Consider the following 20,130-nt stretch of genomic DNA (forward strand, 5'->3'; position numbering starts at 1 on the left):
AAGCAAACTCGGTTTTCAGGCCTTACCTCTCCTGCATCTGCCCACAGTGTTGGCTGTGGCTCCTGTCCCTACCTGAAGCAGTTCTTGTTTCCTCCGCTGCTCCTCCCAACCCACTTGTGCCCAATCAAAATTATTGTAAAATTTAGTTTGAAATATCTTATACCCTCTGACCCCTCCCTAATTCCACTGCCTGCCTTCCCCAAGGGCCCCTGTTTCATACATTCAGGAATGGCTTCCCTGGGCTCCAGCTGGAGAATGGGAGTGCCTATAAGTGCTACTGCTTTTACTTCTATATTTCATCCATTTCAGCTCCAGGTAAGGTTAAAACCTTCTGCTGTGATCTGGATTTTCAGATTTCCCAGTGGGAATGTGTGTTTGGAGGCAGCTTCTCCCACCGCTCACACTTTGGGAGCTCTCCATTTTTCACTTGTCTCATGGAATTTGCAGTGGCATGCAGCTTCTTTCAAAGGATCTGTGAATTCTTCTGGTTTTCCCAGTGTGTTCCTGTGCTGGTTCTTGGAGCAAAGGTTTGCATTGTGACTCTCTACACACTGGTCTGTCCACCCAAGTGGTAACTCGCTGCACATTAGCCCTGTCTCCTATCCACCGTCTGTTCCCAGGATCTGCATTCGTTGTTTACAAAGTGATATGTGGACTAAAAAATGGCAGTGAAGTTTGTGCTTCATTTAACCTTTCACAGTTAACATACTATGGTTACTAAAATTTGAACTGTGTTGTTAAGGTAGTGATATTATTTAATTAAACATGATCATTGAAATCCATGTATCTCAGCACTATGAAAAATGAGGACTGTAGGTACATTGGTTGTCCAGTTTGCCTTGGAGGACAGATGACCTAAGGTATAGATTGGTAGTGATCCTTAGGCACAGTTTGGACATACAGAGACTCAGAAGGAAGGATTTTTGCACATTAGTGAGAAAGAGATTTGGGGAAGGTTCATGTGGATAGCCCCTTCAGAATAGGCCCAGGATTAAAGAATAATATGTGTGAATGTTCACTGAAGCTTCCCTCTGTAGAACAGTCTCTCAATAACAGGAACAGGATGATTCATCTCATGTATATTAAGTCATTCTTTTTATTTTTATTTTTTTGTGGTTTGTTGAGATTTAGGATTTTATTATTATTTATTTTTAGAAAAAAGAGAAAATGTACAAGATGCAAAGGTCTCACACAATACATTATCACTGATGATTACTCTCTTGACACTTCAACAAGGGACCTGGCTTATGAATCAGCAATGAAAAGAACATGGACAGTGTGAGTGTGTTGGAGAACCCCCGCCATGGAAACGCAGAATACACCACAGTGGACTTGATGACAAATGATGCTAGGCCAGCCTGTTCCAAAAGCAAGCCAAGATGCAGTAGAAACCAACAAAGCCTTTCTGTGGGGGGGGCACAAGCGCATGCCTTCTACCACGTGCGCACTCACCCCGGCCCACCGGCAGTGCCCACTGCCTCATTCCACACAGCAACAACAGAAAATGACAAAACGGCCCTTTGGTGTTTTTGGCAGAGCTATTCAGGTTCCCAACTTCTTATTTCTGTCTTCCTCTTCATGTTTCAGTTCCAAATTCTTAAAGTAGTGTAGGTGCTTAGCATCTTGAATTTTTCAGGATCCAGTTCTGCCCAATGATAACACACTGAATTCTACCTCCTGAGCTACAGTTCCCATGCAGAGGACACGTCACCCTCGGCCCCGCTGCTGGCACTGCGGTCTTCTTTTCGGGGAGTGTTTCTTTCCTTGGTTGATTCAGAAGGTCCCTTAGCTCTGGTCTTTTCTTTTCTCTGCTGCTGTTTTTCAGGCTTTGACAGCTGCTTTGGATCAGAGGTAGCAGTGCCGGGAGCTGGCGATTCCAGCTCTGTGGTCACAGGCCCATCATTCTGAATGTACACCTGCATGTAGGCCCCAAACGTGCCATCTTTGATAAGCCCCGGCCTGTATGTTTTAGGCAGCTGCTCCAGGAAGCTGTTGTAAAAGCCCTCTGCCTGCTCCGTGGGCATTGCTAGGTAGAAATCAGGCTTGTTTCCCTTCAGGACACACTGGAGGGTAAACTGGCTGACACACAGAATCTCGTACTGTTTGTCCATCACACTCTTAGACCAGTGCTTCCCCCTGTCATCGTCAAACACACGCAGGTTTAGAATCTTTCGGACCATGTGCTCCAGTTCCTTCTGCGTATCCTCCAGGGAAATACTCAGCAACACACATATGCCCCTTCCAATGGCACTAATCTGCTCTCCTCCAACTGTGACGCTGGCCCGGGTGACGCTCTGCAACACGGCCTTCATGGCTGCGGCTGCGGCTGCTGCGAGTGGGGCCGCGCCGCGCTGCGTCCGGCCTCGCGACTCTGAGGGCGGCTCCGCCACGTCATTCTTTTTCCCAGTCTCCCTAATGCTTGATCAGTAGATTAGTGAACAATGTGGTCACAAAAGCAGAAATGTGTTTTATGCAACATAGATTGCTCTCACCAAGGCTGGTCAGGTTATTCCTTCTTCTGGGTAGTCAATATTCTGTAGAAACCAGCACTGAATCCCTGGAGTGCCAGCCAGCTATCTGGTAGAATGCTGATTATGTTGCAGTCCTACCTTCATAAAAGAAACCATGATTTGTCTTTATGAAATACATACTTAGGCATTTGGGTTTGCCTTACCTCACCACCCAAGACTTCTGCTGAAAATAACATGCCTAACTTCTCCTGTTAGAGTTTTCTGCATGACATACCTTGAGCAAGACACCCATCTTTCACCAAAAGAAGTGGGCCAGTGGGCTGGTCCTCGTGGAGCTCACTATTCTAACCATGTAGGTCATTGCCCACATAAAACGAGATTTATCAAAGAATTAATTATGGTGCCAGCTGATGGTTAAGACCTTACAAGGTTGGGGCGCAGCATAAACTCTGAGAGGGACTGATATGAGATGCTGCTACTCCCACAGAACACATGGGTCTGGAAACCAAGGGGTTGATATAGAGGTGACATCTTCCATTATTACACCTTATTACCTACTTGCAAAAATTCATTCCTGTTTCCAAAATTCTGCGTATTGCTGGTTGGAGAATTTAGCTCCCTAAGAATTGCTTTCACAATGGGACATAGCAACCGTTGCATTGAATTGGGAGCTGAGACCGATCCCTTGCCATTTGGGGCCTCTTATGCTACTTGACAAACAGAAAGAAAAGGATATCCCACTGCTGCCTGGGTGATTGATCCAGATCAAGGATCTGCAATTGTTTTTTATAAAAGGACAGATAGTGGAATGTTTTGTGGCTTTGTGGGCCATATGTTCTCTGTCACAATGGCTGCTGTTGCAATCTGAAAGCAACCACAGTTAATACTTAAATGAACAGACATGGCCATGTCTTTTCCAGATAGGATCAAGGAACAGAATCAGAAAATGAAAGGAGTCTCTTCCTCCTTCTGAGTCAGCCTCATTTGATCATATGAGCGTGGGAGAAGACATCCCTTCAAATTATCTGCATTTCTGCATGGGCCAATAAAACAAGAATTCCTATCCCCTCAGATGAATTGGGAAGAAATGTTCTACCATTTCTTTACCCATTCTTCATTCATACTTCTCCCCAAAGCTTGAGGAATGTCTCAGCACTGTGTGTGTGAATGTCAGCTCCATCTGGCCTCATTCTCTCTTTCAGAGAGTTTCATACCTGTACATTCCTCCAAACACATGCTTTTCTGCTCTGGTCTCTTGTCTGTAGAAATTTAGAGAGAATCTCAGAACTTGCAAGGGCAGGTAGTTGTGAAAGCGAGGAAGTCTGCAATTTTGCAGCTGCTTTTGTCTGCAACCTTGGGTAAACTCAGTTTCTCGTTAATGTTTGTGTATACCCATTTCTGTTTTATTCCCCGATTTCTCTCTCGTAAACCTCTGCCACATGCCAGGCTAGCCAAGAACAAACTTAAGACTCCTCAAATGATAGTTATCTACAATACCTAAAGTGTCTTGCTATTCTGAACAATAATTGTTTATATAATTTATAAATCTCAAGATCAGGAGCATCCCTTAGAGCAACAATGAGAGAAAATAAATCTCCCATGTAATAAGGTCAGGAATTCTGGCAGGCCAGAAACCCAGTAACAATTGTTTTGGTTTTTATTCATTGTTCTAGCCAATGAGCCTGAGCACTTTACATGCATTGTTTCATTTAATTCTTATAACAACCTGACAAATTAAATATTACATTCTCACTTTAGATGAAAATTGAGTAATCAGACATGTTAAGTAATTTAGTATTGTTCACAGAAACTAGAAAGCAGCAAAACCAGAATTTAAACACGGATGTCTTTGACTCCCAAGCCCATGCTCTTAATCACTGTGACATATTAGTATTAGCCAGAAGGGAAACTGTAAATGTAAGCCATGATTTTTTTGTCCATCTCCTTTCCCAAGACAGGAAATATTTCAAAGTAGCAGAAACTATCCAAGAAGATAGTTTGTTTGTGGCCATTCCTACATGAAGATGGAAGATTCTGGTGATCAAATATCTTCTGCTTTATAGAAACATAAACCCAGGAATATATAAATCATTCCTTACCAGGGATGCAGTTCCTGGCTTTACACAGTATAGTGATCCATTCATGGCTAGCATAACCTATTAATTAACTGACAGGATAAAAGAACAATAGATGGGATTTTGATATGAAGAAACCTGAGAAGGGAAAGCTTTCATGGTTCAACAGTTCAGTTCCACATCTTACATACTCTCTACAATGTCTGCTTAACTGGCCCCCTGAAAATCCATGATATGTACAGTTTAGCTGATATTCCACAATCTTTTTATACATCTTTTGCTGGCTTAAGTACCTTCCTCCATAGACACTATACCAAACCTTCACTTTCCTCAATAATTTCAAACCGAACAAATAACTTCACCTACTCTTACTGAGAACTGAGCCATGTGATGTATTTCTTTCTTTATCCTCTTCAAAATATCTCTGTCTGAATATCATATCATTGGAGAATTTGCTTTGTAAATCTAGAATATTTACCTTATAAAATAAAAAGACAAGGGGCGTACACATTAGATAATTACAATGATTTAAGTTACTTTTGTTTATACAGCTAAAAATTTATGTAACAGTTCAGCCATCTGGCTCACACATGGAAGAGAGTAGACTAACTGAATTGGCTGAGAACACAGGAAGAACCATCTGGTCATCTAGCTAACATTGCCTGAGTGCCTACTCTGTGCCAGCAGCTGAAATCAAGGTCAAAGATAATAGTTTGTTCATATCAGGCTCAGTACAAGAAAGGCTTTTCCCAATTGTTTGAATTATCAGACAGTGAATTAGGCTACCTTAAAAACATACAAATACTTCATTTGTTAACCAAATACTTAACGACCACGGCAGATATAAGGTTTTACTTTTTTCCAATTGCAGAAGAGATTAAAATAATTTAGTTACCTTAAACTCAGTGCTTCTACGGAATGACAATCCTACGTCCTTTTCCCAGTGTTTATTTTCTGCTCAGCATTTCTTCCATGTATTTTAAAAAATGTATCTACTCACAGACTCACCTTTTTGATGATGATGACTCATAAGCAAATGACTCCTAAGTATGACTGCAAGCCAGTCATACTTAGCATACCTATTGGTCATTTCCATTTGGACGTCCTGCTGCCTTCCCAAAATTATTTATTCAAACTTGTCCTTAACTTAAAACTAAGTATCAGTAGCACTATTTTATTCTCTCCGTAATTTTGGCACAAAATCTTGTAGCCTCCATTGATGTACAATGTCTCTCAAGCATTTAGAATTGGTCAATCATCAAATCAGTTGCCTTGATATTTCTAATGCTCTCTTATAGAGAGCCCAGAAATAAGGCCACACCCCTACAATCATCTGACCTTTCACAAAGCTGTCAAAAATAAGCAGTGGGGAAAGGAGTCCCTATTCAAAAATGGGATAACCGGCTAACCATATGTAGAAGACTGAAACTGGACCTCTTCCTTACACCATATACAAAAATCAACTCAAGATAGATAAAAGACTTAAATGTAAAACCCCAAACTATAAAAACCCTGGAAAACAATCTAGGCAATATCACTCTGTACATAGGGGCTGGCAAGGATTTCATACAAAGACTCCAAAAGCAATGGAAACAAAAGCAAAAATTGACAAATGGGATCTAATTAAACTTAAGAGCTTCTGAAGAGCAAAAGAAACTATCAACAGTTAACAGAGAACTTACAGAATCGCAGAAAGTATTTGCAAACTATGTACCTGACAAACGTCAAATATCCAGCCTCTATAAGGAACTTAAATTTGTAAGAAGAAAAACAACCCCATTAAAAAGTGGGCAAAGAACATGAACAGATGCTTTTCAAGAAAAGACATACAATGCAGCCAACAAGCAAATGAAAAAAAGCTCAATATCACTGATCATTAGAGAAATGCAAGTCATTTCTCTGATTAGTAAGATACCATCTCACACCAGTCAGAATGGCTATTAGTAAAAAGTCGGATAATAACAGATGTTGGCAAGGTTTCAGGGGAAAAGAAATGCTTATACACTGTTGGTGGGAGTGTAAATAAATTCAACCATTGTGAAAAACAATGTGACAATTTCTCAAAGAACTAAAAACAGAAGTACCATTTGACCCAGCAATCCCATTAGTGGGTATATACTCAGAGGAATATACGTTGTTTTGTCATAAAGACACATGAACATGTATGTTTATTGCAGTGCTATTCACAATAGCAAAGACATGGAATCAACCTAAATGTTCATCAGTGGTAGACTGAATAAAGAAAAAGTGGCACATATACCGTGGAATACAATACAGCCATAAAAAGGAATGAGATCATCTCCCTTGTGGGAACATGGGTGGAGCTAGAGGCCATCATCCTTAGCAACTAACACAGGAACAGAAAACCAAATACCATACGATCTCACTTATAAGTGGGAGCTTAATGATAAGAACACATGGATACAAAAAGGTAAACAACAGACCCTGGAGTCTACTTGAGGGTGGAGGGTGGGAGGAGGCAGAGGATCAGAAAAATAACTATTGGGTACTAGGGTTAGTATCTGGTTGATGAAATAATCTGTACAACAAGCCCCCATGACACAGAATGTTGCGTTGAGTAAATTTGTTCGATAAAGAAATCCTAATCTTTTGCTGTGAAGGCATTGCTAAAAGAATGAAAAGACAGCCACAGATGGGGAGAGTAGAGTGGCAAATGACATATCTTATTAAGCAATTGTGTCCAGACTACATAAAGAACTCTTACAACTAATAGAAAACAAACAATCCAGTTTTTTAAATAGGCAAAATATTTGAACAGATACTTCACCAAAGGTGACATAATAGCAAATAAGAGATGAAAATATGCTAACAGCATATAAATTAAAACATGATCATATATCCTACATATATATTAGAATGTCTACAATTAAAAGGACTGACTATATCACATGTTAGTGAGGATGTGAATAAACTGGAACTCATATATTTCTGGCATGGATGTAAAATGGTACCATTACTTTGGAAAATAGCTTGTCAGTTTGTAAAAATCCTTAACGTACATCTACCATGCAACTTAATCCTTCCACTCCTAGGAATCTCCCCAAGAGAAAGGAAAGCATATGTCCTCTCAAAGACTTATACACACATGTTCATAGCAGCTTTTTTAAGAAGTCCAATACCGGAAATGACCCAAATGCCCCTAAACTGGTGAATAGATAAACAAATTGTGGTATATTCAAATGTGGAATACTATACAGCAATAAAAAGTAATGAACTAATTATACATATGACAACATAGATAAGTATTATTTAAAAATTGGGGTTTTTTTTCTTTATTCTGAAAAGAAAAACGGATACATGTGCAGAACGTGCAGGTTTATTACATAGGTGTATGTGTGCCATGATGGTTTGCTGCATCTGTTGACCTGTCCTCTAAGTTCCCTCCACTCACCACCACCCAATAGGCTCTGGTGTATGTTGTTCCCCCTAGTGTCCATGTGTTCTCGTTGTTCACTCCCACTTATGAGTGAGAACATGCGGTGTTTGTTTTTCTGTTCCTGTGTTAGTTTGCTGAGGATGATGGCTTCCAGGTTCATCCATGTCCCTGCAAAGGACATGATCTCATTCCTTTTTGTGGCTGCATAGTATTCCATGGTGTATATGTACCACATTTTATTTATCCAGTCTACCATTGATGGGCATTTGGGTTGGTTCCATGTCTTTGCTACTGTAAATAGTGCAGCAGTAAACATACATGTACGTGTGTCTTTATAATACAATGATTTTTGTTACTTTGGGTATATACCCAGTAATGGGATTTCTGGGTCAAATGGTATTTTTGGTTCTAGATCCTTGAGAAATCGCCATACTGTCTTCCACAATGGTTAAACTAATTTACATCCCCACCAACAGTGTAAAAGCATTCATATTACTCCACAGCCTCACCAGCATCTATTGTTTCCTGACTTTTTAATAATTGCCATTCTGACTGGTGTGAGATGTTATCTCATTGTGGTTTTGATTTGCATTTCTCTGATTATCGGTGATGTTGAGCTTCTTTTCACATGTTTATTGGCCATGTAAATGTTTTCTTTTGAGAAATATCTGTTCACATTCTTTGCCCACTTTTTGATGGGGTTGTCTTTTTTTGCAAATATGTTTAAGTTTCTTATAGATTCTGGATATTAGACCTTTGTCAGATGGGTAAATTGCAAAAAATATTTCCCATTTTGTAGGTTTCCTGCTCACTCTGATAGTTTCTTTTGCTGTGCAAAAGTTCTTTAGTTTAATTAGATCCCATTTGTCAATTTTGGCTTTTGTTGCAATTGCTTTTAGCATTTTTGTCATGAAATATTTGCCCATCCCTGTGTCCTGAAGATGTTGCCTAGGTTTTCTTCTAGGGGTTTTATGGTTTTGGGTTTTACATTTAAGTCTTTAATCCATCTTGAGTTAATTTTTGTATACAGTGCAAGGAAGAGATCCAGTTTCAGTTTCTGCATATGGCTAGCCAGTTTTCCCAGGACCATTTACGGAATAGGAGATCTTTCCCCCATTGTTTGTTTTTGTCAGGTTTGTCAAAGATCAGATGGTTGTAGATGTGTGGTGTTATTTCTGAGGTCTCTTTTCTGCTCCACTGTTCTATATGTCTGTCTTGGTACCAGTACCATGCTGTTTTCCTTACTGCAGCCTTGAAGTATAGTTTGAAGTCAGGTAGCATGATGCCTCCAGCTTTGTTCTTTTTGCTTAGGATTGTCTTGGCTATACAGGGTCTTCTTGGATTCCATATGAAATTTAAAATAGATTTTTCTAATTCTGTGAAGAATGTCAGTGGTGGTTTGATGAGAATAGCATTGAATCAATAAATTACTTTGGGCAGTATGGCCATTTTCACGATATTAATGCTTCCTATCTGTGAGGATGGAATGTTTTTCCATTTATTTGTTTCCTCTCTTATTTCCCTGAGCAGTGGTTTGTAGTTCTCCTTGAAAGGGTTTCACATTCCTTGTTAGTTGTATTCCTAGGTATTTCATTCTCATTGTAGTGATTATGAATGGGAGTTCATTCATGATTTGGCTCTCTGCTTGTCTATTGTTGGTGTAAAGGAATGCTTATGATTTTTGTACATTGATTTTGTATCCTGAGACTTTGCTGCAGTTGGTTATCAGTTCAAGAAGTTTTGGAGCTGAGATGATGGGGTTTTCTAAATACAAAATCATTTAGATTTTCTATTTGTCATCTGCAAACAGAGACAAATTGACTTCCTCTCTTCCTATTTGAACACCCTTTCTTTCTATTGCCTGATTGTCTAAGCCAGAACTTCCAATACTATGTTGAATAGGAGTGGTGGGAGGAGGGCTTCCTTGTCTTACACCAGTTTTCAGAAGGAATGCTTCCAGCTTTGTCCATTCAATATTATATTGACTATAGGTTTGTCATAAATAGCTCTTATTATTTTGAGACATGTTACATCAATACCTAGTTTATTGAGAGTTTTTAAGATAAAGGGGTGTTGAATTTTATCAAAGGCCTTTTCCGCACCTATTGTAATCAATAAATCATGTGATTTTTGTCACTGGTTCTGTTTACGTGATGGATTACGTTTATTGATTCACGTATGTTAAATCAGCCTTACATCCCAGGGATGAAGCCAACTTGATTGTGGTGGATAAGATTTTTGATCTGCTGCTGGATTTGGTTTGCCAGTATTTACTGTCTATTGATAAGTCTTAATTATGTTGAGTGAAAGAAGACAGATATAAAGAGTATATACCATATATTTCCATTTATATAAAATTCTAGAAATGGAAACTAATCTGTAGTGTCAGAAACCAGATGAGTGTTTGCCTAAGGACAGATAGGGGTACTAGGAAAGTTTACAAGGGGCTACAAGGAAATTTTTGGAGGTGATGGATATGTTCAATATTTTGATTGTAGTGATGATTTTATGGGTGTTTACATATGTTAAACTTTATCAAAATACATTTTAAATATATGCAGTTCTTTGTATGTCAACTATATCTCAATATAGCTGTAAAAAAAGTAAGCAAGAGAAAGGAAGGAGGGAAGGGAAGAAATCCCTCCTGTTCACTGTATTTGAATACACTGATCATGTGAATTAATACAGTCTTAGAGGAAGTCTTGCATATTTCAAATTAAAAATCTGGCTAAGGATTATTGCCATGAATGTAATATGGACTTAATTATTCATTCATTTATTCAACATATATTTATTTGGGACTTATTATCATCTAGGCACTATTACAGGTCCTAGGGATATATCTGTGAACTTTGCAGGTGAAGTTCCCATCCCTTATAGAGATGAGGGAGTCAACAACTGTCCATAGATTAAATTTTATGAAGAGAGGGGATGATGTGCTTACCACAGAGATAAATTGATTCTATGTGATTATTAGGAAGAATAAAGCAGAAAAACGAGATAGACAGGAATATTGGGGGAAGGGTTGCTATTTTAGATTGGATGGTCAGGGAAGACCTGGCAGGTGATATTTTAGCAGAAAACCCTTTTTATAATGTTAATGCTTTTATTTTATATGTTTTAATAATTTTATCTTTTTAAGATTTTGGATAACAAAAAATGATCTGAATAGTAGCTGGTAATTCTTGGACTTTATGTGACTCACCTCCTCGATCTTAAAAAAGAATTTGAGGGGTTTGTTGGTGGTTGGGGTGAGCTATGAAGAGTTAAGCAAAATATACATAAATTAAAGGCCTGTGAGATTTCTGAAAGCCAAACACCAATTAGAAAACCAGTTTCAAATTAGAATCATCTCCCATAATTATCACTTTGAAGGGAATTACCTTAACTCCTGTAATCAAATATGTAGCTCCCTTTCATTTTGCAACTGAGCCCAAGTATTCTATTTTTGATTTACCTTTTCTTGTCTGTGCTGATTTTTACATGTTGAAATCAATACAGTCATAGCAATGAATAATGAGGTCATCTCTATATTATCATATTGCCCCATCTATATTGTTATCTGTTCATTCACTCACCCAGAGTGTATTAAGCACCCACTATATGCTGAACACTGACCACAGCATGAGGCTAGGACAATGAATCAGACATAGACTTTGAATACCTGAATAGCTTATTGTCCACTGATCATGGACAACCGTGAAAATGAATAAGAAAGGAAATTGCGAGAGGTGATAACTTACAATGTAAAGCAGAAGGAGGAAAGCTTGTCAGGACCTTTATTATGGGGTGTCCTCAATAATTGTTTCTGGGAACTGGAGCTTTTTTTCCTCTCTTTGGAATCCTGGGTCTAGTTCTTCAGAGCCAATTAGACTTGGCCAAACCCCTCTTGTATCTTATACTTCAAAGTCTTAGAAAAAAATTATGAAATATTTCAGAAACAAAAAGTGTAAATAATAAAACAATAAACCCAGCTTCAGAAATGAAGCATTATCAACAACAGTTGACATATGCTGTGTACCTGATGCTTATATCTCCCACCTAGCCATATCGGTTTTGATTTTGGCTTCTAGTAATCCTATGCATTTCTTTCTAATTTATGTATACACACACACACACACACACACACACACACACTACATATGTATACAATGTTGCTTTTTGTTTTTAAACTTTATATAAATGATGTCATACTCTAGGTATTCTGGAAACCAGATTTTCCTACAAGTATATAAGATTCTTGTTGATAACTATAAAGCTAGTTTGGTCACTCCTCTGTTCATGTTCTTCCATCATGTGAGCATCCCATGACTTATTTCTGCTGTGGTTGTTAGACTTTTAACAATGACGCTTCAATAACACCACTGTAAACATTCCTATACAGGCTGCCACATGTACATGTGTGAGAGGCTCTCAGGAGTATCCTTGGAAATGGAATTATTGCATCATCAAATATGCAAAATTTCCATTTTATAGATGTCACCAAATAGCTCCCCCAAAACTTTATAGCAATATAAATTTCCACCAGCAGCATATAAATTCCTATCTTCCACATTCTCACTAATTCCTGGCATAATCATACATAAAAATGCTTTCAAATGAAAGGGTGTGAAATGGTACATCAATATGGTTTGAATTTATGTTTTCCTTATTACCAGTGGAGTTGAGCATCTTTTCACATGTTTAGTGGTCACTTGGGTTTCCTCTTCTACGAATAATTTTTGTTCATTTCCTCAAAGCATTTTCACATCAGAGTAACTCGCGTTTTTATCTTCTCCAATTTTAAATGTATTAAAGTTTTGATAGGATATACTTGAGCTTTTCCGAAATCTTAAAAAAAAAATTTTCTTACTGCTCTCGTTCCCAAACACCTTGTTTTCCTCTTTGTCATTAACTTTTCTTCAAATTTGAAAACTGAGAGCAATTCATGGAGTAGTTTTTCTTTAATTATGGCTGTGCATTGAGGAAGAGTATAATAGGAAGAGTAAAATTTAGGGTCTTGTGGAAGTGTCTGAAGAGAGAGATCAGAACCAATCAAGAAGCTTTTATTACCCTTGAGCAGACAAAAAAAGATAGTTGATGCTGGGAGGTTGCAGAGAAAATTGAGAATGGATGGTTTCAGTCACAGAATGGGTCAGGGTAGGGCTGTTCTTCCACACAGCTGTCTCAGGAGCCACGGTCTTATGAGGTGAACCTGTCTGTCAACATATGGGGTCCTGAACATAAGCTTTACAGGGATGAGGGAGTCAGGACCCGCCCACTAAAAATGTCTTATGAAGCCTGATCAGTCACGCATAATGCTGGACATTGCTTTAAGGTTCTCTGACATTATAATATACAATGTACTGTATTGTAAAAGTATTTATTCCTTTATTTATATTTATTAAATGTTTGCTATGTAGAAATTACCTTACACATTAACTCACTGCATTTCTCAACACTCCCAACAGGTTATTAAACCATTTCACAGATGAGAAGCCTGAGGTTCATCGTGGGAATAACTTACTTATAACCAGAGTCCCCTATGCCATCATCCTCAGCCATTCTCCTCCAGATCTTGGTAGGGAGAAAAAGTCGCTTTTAAATAGCAACCCTCTGTGTTTATCACAGAAACAGTAAAGCTAAAGATTTAGGTAATTTGTGAGCAAGCACTTTTCATTTCCTCAAGAAACAAAGAAAAAAAGCTAGGTCTGGAATCCTAGCTTTTCGTATGTTAGCCAAAAGAAGTGTCTCTAGTATTTTCTTCCAGAGCTTCCTAAAATATCCCCAGCTTTTCCAAGGTCTCCACTCTCAGAGGCCATGAGTAGTTTCATGTAACTTCAAATGGCCTGACTCCCAGTGCTTGAAGGTAAATTGCTCCTGCCCCTTGAAGAAGTTTCTCAGATGAAAAACTCAATGTCTTTTATAAAGGAATTAAGCATTTGTTTTAAAAGGTGATATGTTCCCCCTGAAACCCTTTGTACTTTCAGCAAAATTAGTCCAAGTCAGTTTTTATTTTATTCCAGTCAAGGGTTTTATTCAACCTTAAAACTCCTATGGCCACTAATCCACAGAAGCTGTTTATTCCTTTGAAGTTTCCTTTTGCTCAGACTTGACACAATTTTCGCCAAAGTTAGTCTTCAGGAGACCTTTGGAGATTGTTCTCTCACCAGGTTATGTCCTGTTTGTATGGTGGTTGAGACTGTGGCTTAAGTTTCATAGGGAGCACTGAGTTGCTCAAGTTCAAGGAAGAGTGGATAAGTACTTCCAGCACAGGGAAAGGTTAGTGAGAGGGTTGTGTATGTGTGTGTGTATGCTTGTGTGTGTGTGTGTGTGTGTTTGTGTGTTTGATTTGCTTTGGTTTTGCTGAAATGAGCCCATGAGATGCATATTGAAAAAGTTAAATTGTATTTAGTGTGTTCTAAACATTTATATTTATCAGATCTAGAAACAACTGTGTTTCAAAATAGTCACAACTATACAATGGTTATTCTCTCTATATCATTATTTTCCAGTGTAATTATTAACTAACTTGAGATAATGATGAAATGATCTTAGTAAATGGTCTAATAAAAAAAATCGTGCCTGCCAAATTGACTGTGAGCAGCAATGAAAAAGTAGCACATGAAAGTGGTTAAGTGTATTACCCAAAGTTCCCATTACTGTATTCAGCCATCTCGCCTTACGATGCACTAATATTTCTCTTAAATAGGGTCATGGACCATTAATTTCCTGGCCTTGAAATCTCTTATTATTAAAAGTGTTACTTAGCAACTTTTAGACATTGAAGTTAATCCAAATAAGAAAAGCCAAAAGGTCTGTTGGTCTGTTCACTCTTATTGTAAAAAACGATTGATGTCCTGTGCTGGAATATTTTTCATTTGCTTTCTTAGAATTATATTGTCTTGTGTGGGTTAGGGGAAAAGAAGTACAATGTGAGTTTCCTTGGCTCCCATAAATTAGGGAACAAAATTACAAACATTTGGTGTTCATCCCCTATGTCTGCCTCACTATTCTTCATATATGAAAATGACTCTCTTCTCTCCTCCAAATGTTGGATTCAGTCTCTGAAATAATACTTGCTACCTATTACCTGGCTAGAGGGTATAGCAGGCCCAAATAAGTCTATTTCTTTTTTTTTTTTTTTTTTGCAATTAAGTCTATTTTTAAAGTCATTGTCTGCATTTTTTTGCTAAAAGGAGTCAGGTTTATCTTGATCATGCAAATTGGCAGAGCTGCTAGAACTGTCAAGATGGAAGTACCACTTCCATTGTGTTCCTATTATAATTTAATACACACTTCCATTGAGGCATTTACCGTCTTGTACTGACTTACATTAGGCTTACGTTCAGGACTGGCTTCCTGGATTGGTGACCCTTGCATTTGCACAAGGCCTATGCTTCACAGGGCTCCAGTCTTGATTTTATTGCATGCTGTGGCTGTCTTGAATTTCCTAATTTTTGAAGAAGGGGCTCGCTATGCATTTTTACTTTGTACTGAGCTCCACAAATTATATAGTTGGTCCCGTTTACATGTTTATCTTCTCTACTGGAGATGAGTTATTTAAGGGAAGGAATTATATTCCAGGTCCAGTTTGGTGCATGGATTGATTAAGCTACATGGACACTTAACAGAAAAACATTGGAATCAGTTTAAGTACGTAAGAAATGAATGATTTATTTTAAAATACTATCCTTTATTTTAAAATACTATCTACACGTTAATAATATTGGTAAATGTCTGATACAATATGTTTTCTAAATAATTATAAATTGTATCTAAATCAGTATGATCTCTATTTTTAATGCATTAAAAAGTAAAAATAAACACATGAAAATGTTAAAAGTAATGGCCTTTTGGAAGAAGACAGTATAGATACATTTTTTAGCATTTCTGTATTTTAAAATCATAAAATGTCAAAATACTAGTTTTTGATAATTTTAAGAACACTTTCACCTTTATTAAAGATATTAACCTCAAATTGCATGCATGTATATCAAAGATTGCATTTGATCTGTAAAACCTCTTGAATTGTATTTGAAATTTCCAAGAAGAGTTGTAATAATACATGAATCTTCAAAAGCAATGATGTTGAACATGTTATATGCTTCCTACACTACAGCAGTCTTTCAAAAAATATAGCTTGGGAATCCATATTGTGGGCAAACAATATCGATGCAGCTCTGCAAACCACATTGCACCACCTTGGGGTGTAGTAAAACAACAAATCTTCCCTAGAAGGAGGGCGTGAGAATGGCAAATCCTGCAAAAGTACATTTGTAAGACTGTGACTACTGAATTGATAAAAACTGACAATAGAAATGGTAGCAGAATATTTTGTTCATATCTCTATTTTAGCATTTTGTGTTCCAAGTGCCCAAGTATGCCTTTGCAGCTCTGTTTCAGTTACTTTGATGCTGCTTGAGGGCATGGACTATGTATTTTTTTTGGAATCTCTCCTCCAAATGCATGGTAAGACCTGGCATACAGTAAGACACCGTAAGTGTTTTGAAAATGAATAAGGAATGTACAAAATCATGTCTTATTTATCTTAATTAGGGTCATATTGCTTGACATTCAAAGTAGAATATGTTTTATAAATGTTTTTGATGAAATTATTTAAATTAAGCAGAACCACATTTTGGTGTCAAAACATTGAATGAGACGATAGAAACATGCCTTCCATTTAGTTATGATAGTAATTTAGTCCCAGAGGAAACACATTGTGAGGCCTTTTCACAGACCATTTGGCCACCCATTTCAGGTTCAGTTATTGTTGAGCAAACACTAATTTATATATAGCCTCGTATAAAGAAAACTGTAGAACTAGAATAAACTCACTCACTCAACCTCAATTGCCTGTTGTGTAAAATGTAATAACACTGCTTGCTTGTTATACCTCACAATTTGTATAGAGGCCAAGTTACCAAAAAACATCCATTAGACACTGTAAATCACTATAGAAATAGTACTTATTATATGCAAAATACTATATTAAGTGATCTGGGAAAACTGATTTAAACCAAAGAGCCCTGTCTTCAGAGAATTTATCATATAATCTATATATGAATTCTTCAGTCTAGTAAAAGGAGCAACCAATGGTTTTTTGAACCGCAGAGCAGAAGTACCACCATCATGAATTTACCAATGCTCCTAGCCTGTTGTAGACTTGATGCAACTGCACCTTTAGCTGCTGGGACTTTCAAACACTTTAAAACTTTAATTTTGGTTATTTCACACATTTACCACAGTGACAAGGGGCAAGGATTTTTATTGTTCTTTTTAGTTTGTTCTACTGTGAATAACGTATCATTTCCAATAAAAAATCATGGAGTCTTATTTTCCCTAAATTGTATTTCTCAAGTTGAAACTGCCTATGTGCAAGCAAAAAGTGAAAGAAAAGGAGAGAAGCAGGGACTAGAGCATTTGGAAGGAAATAGAATAGAGCCAAGACCCTATGAAAAGGCCCCTTTAGCAACTCACTTTCCCCTTTTTCCCTAGGTTACAGCAGTATTCACCACTCAGTTTATTTCCTGGATGAGGACGTTTATTAAAGATTTCAGTATCTTTGTACAAAAGGGGAATAAAAGTTATAATAATCTCTCCCCAAATCATCATCAGCAGCAGCAGCAGCAGCATCAATACCAACCAAAAAGAAATGGTGAGATTATATTTAAAAGGTCCACACAGTAGTATAGATTGGACACAGCTAAGAAATCCTGCCATTCTGGGTAAACCCAAACATGTCCGAGATGTAAATTAAGTCTGCCTTGATCTTGGACAATTTGAGTTTTACCTGGAAGAACACAGAAGAAATTGCTCAGGTATAACAGCCTGGGGATTTATGCAGGGCAGATGTGGGATGTGACGTAGAGAGTGAATCACTCCTACCCTTCTTTTATCTGGGCCCCAGTGCCCTGTAGCTCCATTGTCTGGGGAGTCCAGACCAAATTGTGGACTTGCTGTAAACTTTACCCAGCGTTCAGCTCTACTCATTTTTATGTAGTTTCATATTAAATCATCTAAGGCCCTCACAGAATCACAGGGTGAGTTTGTGGTAGCTTTCCCCCCAAATTATTCTGGGATGTGTTTAGATTGGCATTTGAGTACCAGTTTTATTTGTTACTGAGTATAAATCAAAGAAATAATTTCTGGATAGATTCAGACCCAAATATCTCCAGTACAGCACAAGTATATATATATATAGCCAGTAGAATGTTATATATTTTAGTTCACTTTGATAAAATATTGTTTGTTCTAACATCAAGAACATGTTTTAAAACAAACCATTTCAGCACTAAACTCAATCAGTATTGTGGAGCCAAAAAAATCATATAATCAGAGAAAATATATTTAATAATTGGTGCCAATTTTTAGATGGTGGTCTTTTGAATTTTCTAAATTTCCTAATTAGGGTGTAGCAATTTTAATGACAAAGAACTACACACAAGCACCTAATTACAGTGGAACACCACTGATATTGAGGAGGTAAAGAAAGGGTAACTAACATACCATCCATTTTGTCTGTTACTATCCCACAAAACACATCAGAGTTCAAAACTATAAGATGAAACACATTCAGCCAGCCTATTTTCAAAAGCTCAACTGTCTGTTTTTGAAATGCACTAATTTAAATTTAAAGACACATATTTAATGTTTTCCCTTTGTAGGTTTTCAGCAGCATACACACAGGGAGTCACCATCTGTTTTCAGCCTGGTTCATTACCAATTCATCCTCCTGCTCTGTATTATCCGATCAAGAGGGTGGATATAAATGTGGCCACCTGGGCACTGGTGCCATTAACGTGTACCCCAGCCACACACTCATAAAGTGGTTTTGCTTGGAGCTGTAACGTGGTGGTGCTTCCTTTTTCCATTTGATCAATGTTGAGATTTGTTCAGTAAGCTCTTAATAACATAATTTCAGAACAAAGTGGAGGACACTAAGAACTTTCAGGAGTATTTTGCCTAGAAATCCAGGAGAAAACATCTTCTGTTTTCAGGAACAGACACAGGATGGCAGGACCAAAGGGGCAGGGATAGAATCAGAGAAGGGAGAAGAGAAAGGCAGAAGGATATACATGAAGACATAAACACAGAATTAAAGGAATACAGATAAGATAATTTACTTATTTTAATGAATGCATGTATGAAAGAGCTCAGAGTGGCTCAGTATCGTTTTGAGTATAGCTCATCATTAAATGTGGGTGAGCCCACTTTTTTTCCTCTTTGTGAGGGAAAACCTATATCGATTCATCCCAAGTCCTTTAGTTAATTGCAAAATTGAAGGGTTTTTAAAATTAATACAGAAGTTTTACTTCCCTAATTAAAACATTAACTGACCATGTGTCACCTTGCAAACTGCACTGGATTGAGAACTCATCTGATAAATATGAAGTAAATTTAAACAAATTGCCTTGGTTCCTTTTTACTATCCCTTTTAAACATTGAGCAAGACCAGGTAAGTACAGTTAGGTTATAAAAATAATAGGAAGCAATTTATTGTGTAGTAGTCATATATTTTAGAAAAATTTAATATTATAACTGAAAAATCATATAAAAATATAAAAATTATCTCAGCTGACTCTCAAAAACTTTCTTCTTGGGATTCTGGGCTGATTCAGATTTTAGAATTAAAAAAAGAAAGGTCTTATTATGGTATTAAAGCCATACTACCCTGAACGTGCCTGATCTCACCTGCTCTCAGAAGCTAAGCAGGGTTGGGCCTATTAGTACTTCCATGGCAGACTGCCTGGAAATAGCAGGTGCTATAGGTTTAACCCAGGAGGCAGAGCCGAGATCACGCCACTGCACTCCAGCCTGAGCGACAGAGGGAGACTGTCTCAAAAAAAAAAAAAAAAGGAAAAGAAATCAGGCCAGGCACAGTAGCTCATGACTGTAATTCCAGCACTTTGGGAGGCCAAGGCAGGTGGATTACCTGAGGTCAGGAGTTCGAGAACAGCCTGGCCAACATGGTGAAACCCCGTCTCTACTAATAATATAAAAATTAGTACAGCTGAGTGTGGTGGAACACACCTGTAATCCCAGCTATTTGGGAAGCTGAGGCAGGAGAATCGCTTGAACCCGGGAGGCAGAGGTTGCAGTGAGCTGAGATCGTGCCACTACACTCCAGCCTTGACGAAAAGAGTGAAACTCAGTCTCCATAAATATATAAATAAATAAATTGTTTAAAAATCCAGAAGCAAAT

At 37.7% G+C, this 20,130-nt stretch overlaps 1 protein-coding gene across 2 annotated transcripts; it reads right to left on the reverse strand.

Moving 5' to 3' along the window:
* Window positions 1-1,126: 1,126 nt before the first annotated feature.
* Window positions 1,127-19,834, reverse strand: LOC112630113 (D-aminoacyl-tRNA deacylase 1-like). 2 transcript variants are annotated; one of them, XM_025394267.1, is made up of 2 exons: window positions 19,807-19,834; window positions 1,127-2,329 (listed from the first exon to the last, which is right to left on the reverse strand). In XM_025394267.1, exons 1-2 carry the CDS (start codon window positions 19,814-19,816, stop codon window positions 1,683-1,685), a joined length of 657 nt encoding a protein of 218 aa, XP_025250052.1. In that variant the 5' UTR covers window positions 19,817-19,834; the 3' UTR covers window positions 1,127-1,682. The 2 variants fall into 2 exon arrangements, with proteins under 2 accessions (XP_025250052.1, XP_025250053.1); XM_025394268.1 differs by lacking the exon at window positions 19,807-19,834 and having other exon boundaries at window positions 1,127-2,382.
* Between the last annotated feature and the right edge of the window lie 296 nt (window positions 19,835-20,130).

Source organism: Theropithecus gelada, chromosome 8 (assembly GCF_003255815.1).
Source record: "Theropithecus gelada isolate Dixy chromosome 8, Tgel_1.0, whole genome shotgun sequence".
NCBI classification, from domain to species: domain Eukaryota; kingdom Metazoa; phylum Chordata; class Mammalia; order Primates; family Cercopithecidae; genus Theropithecus; species Theropithecus gelada.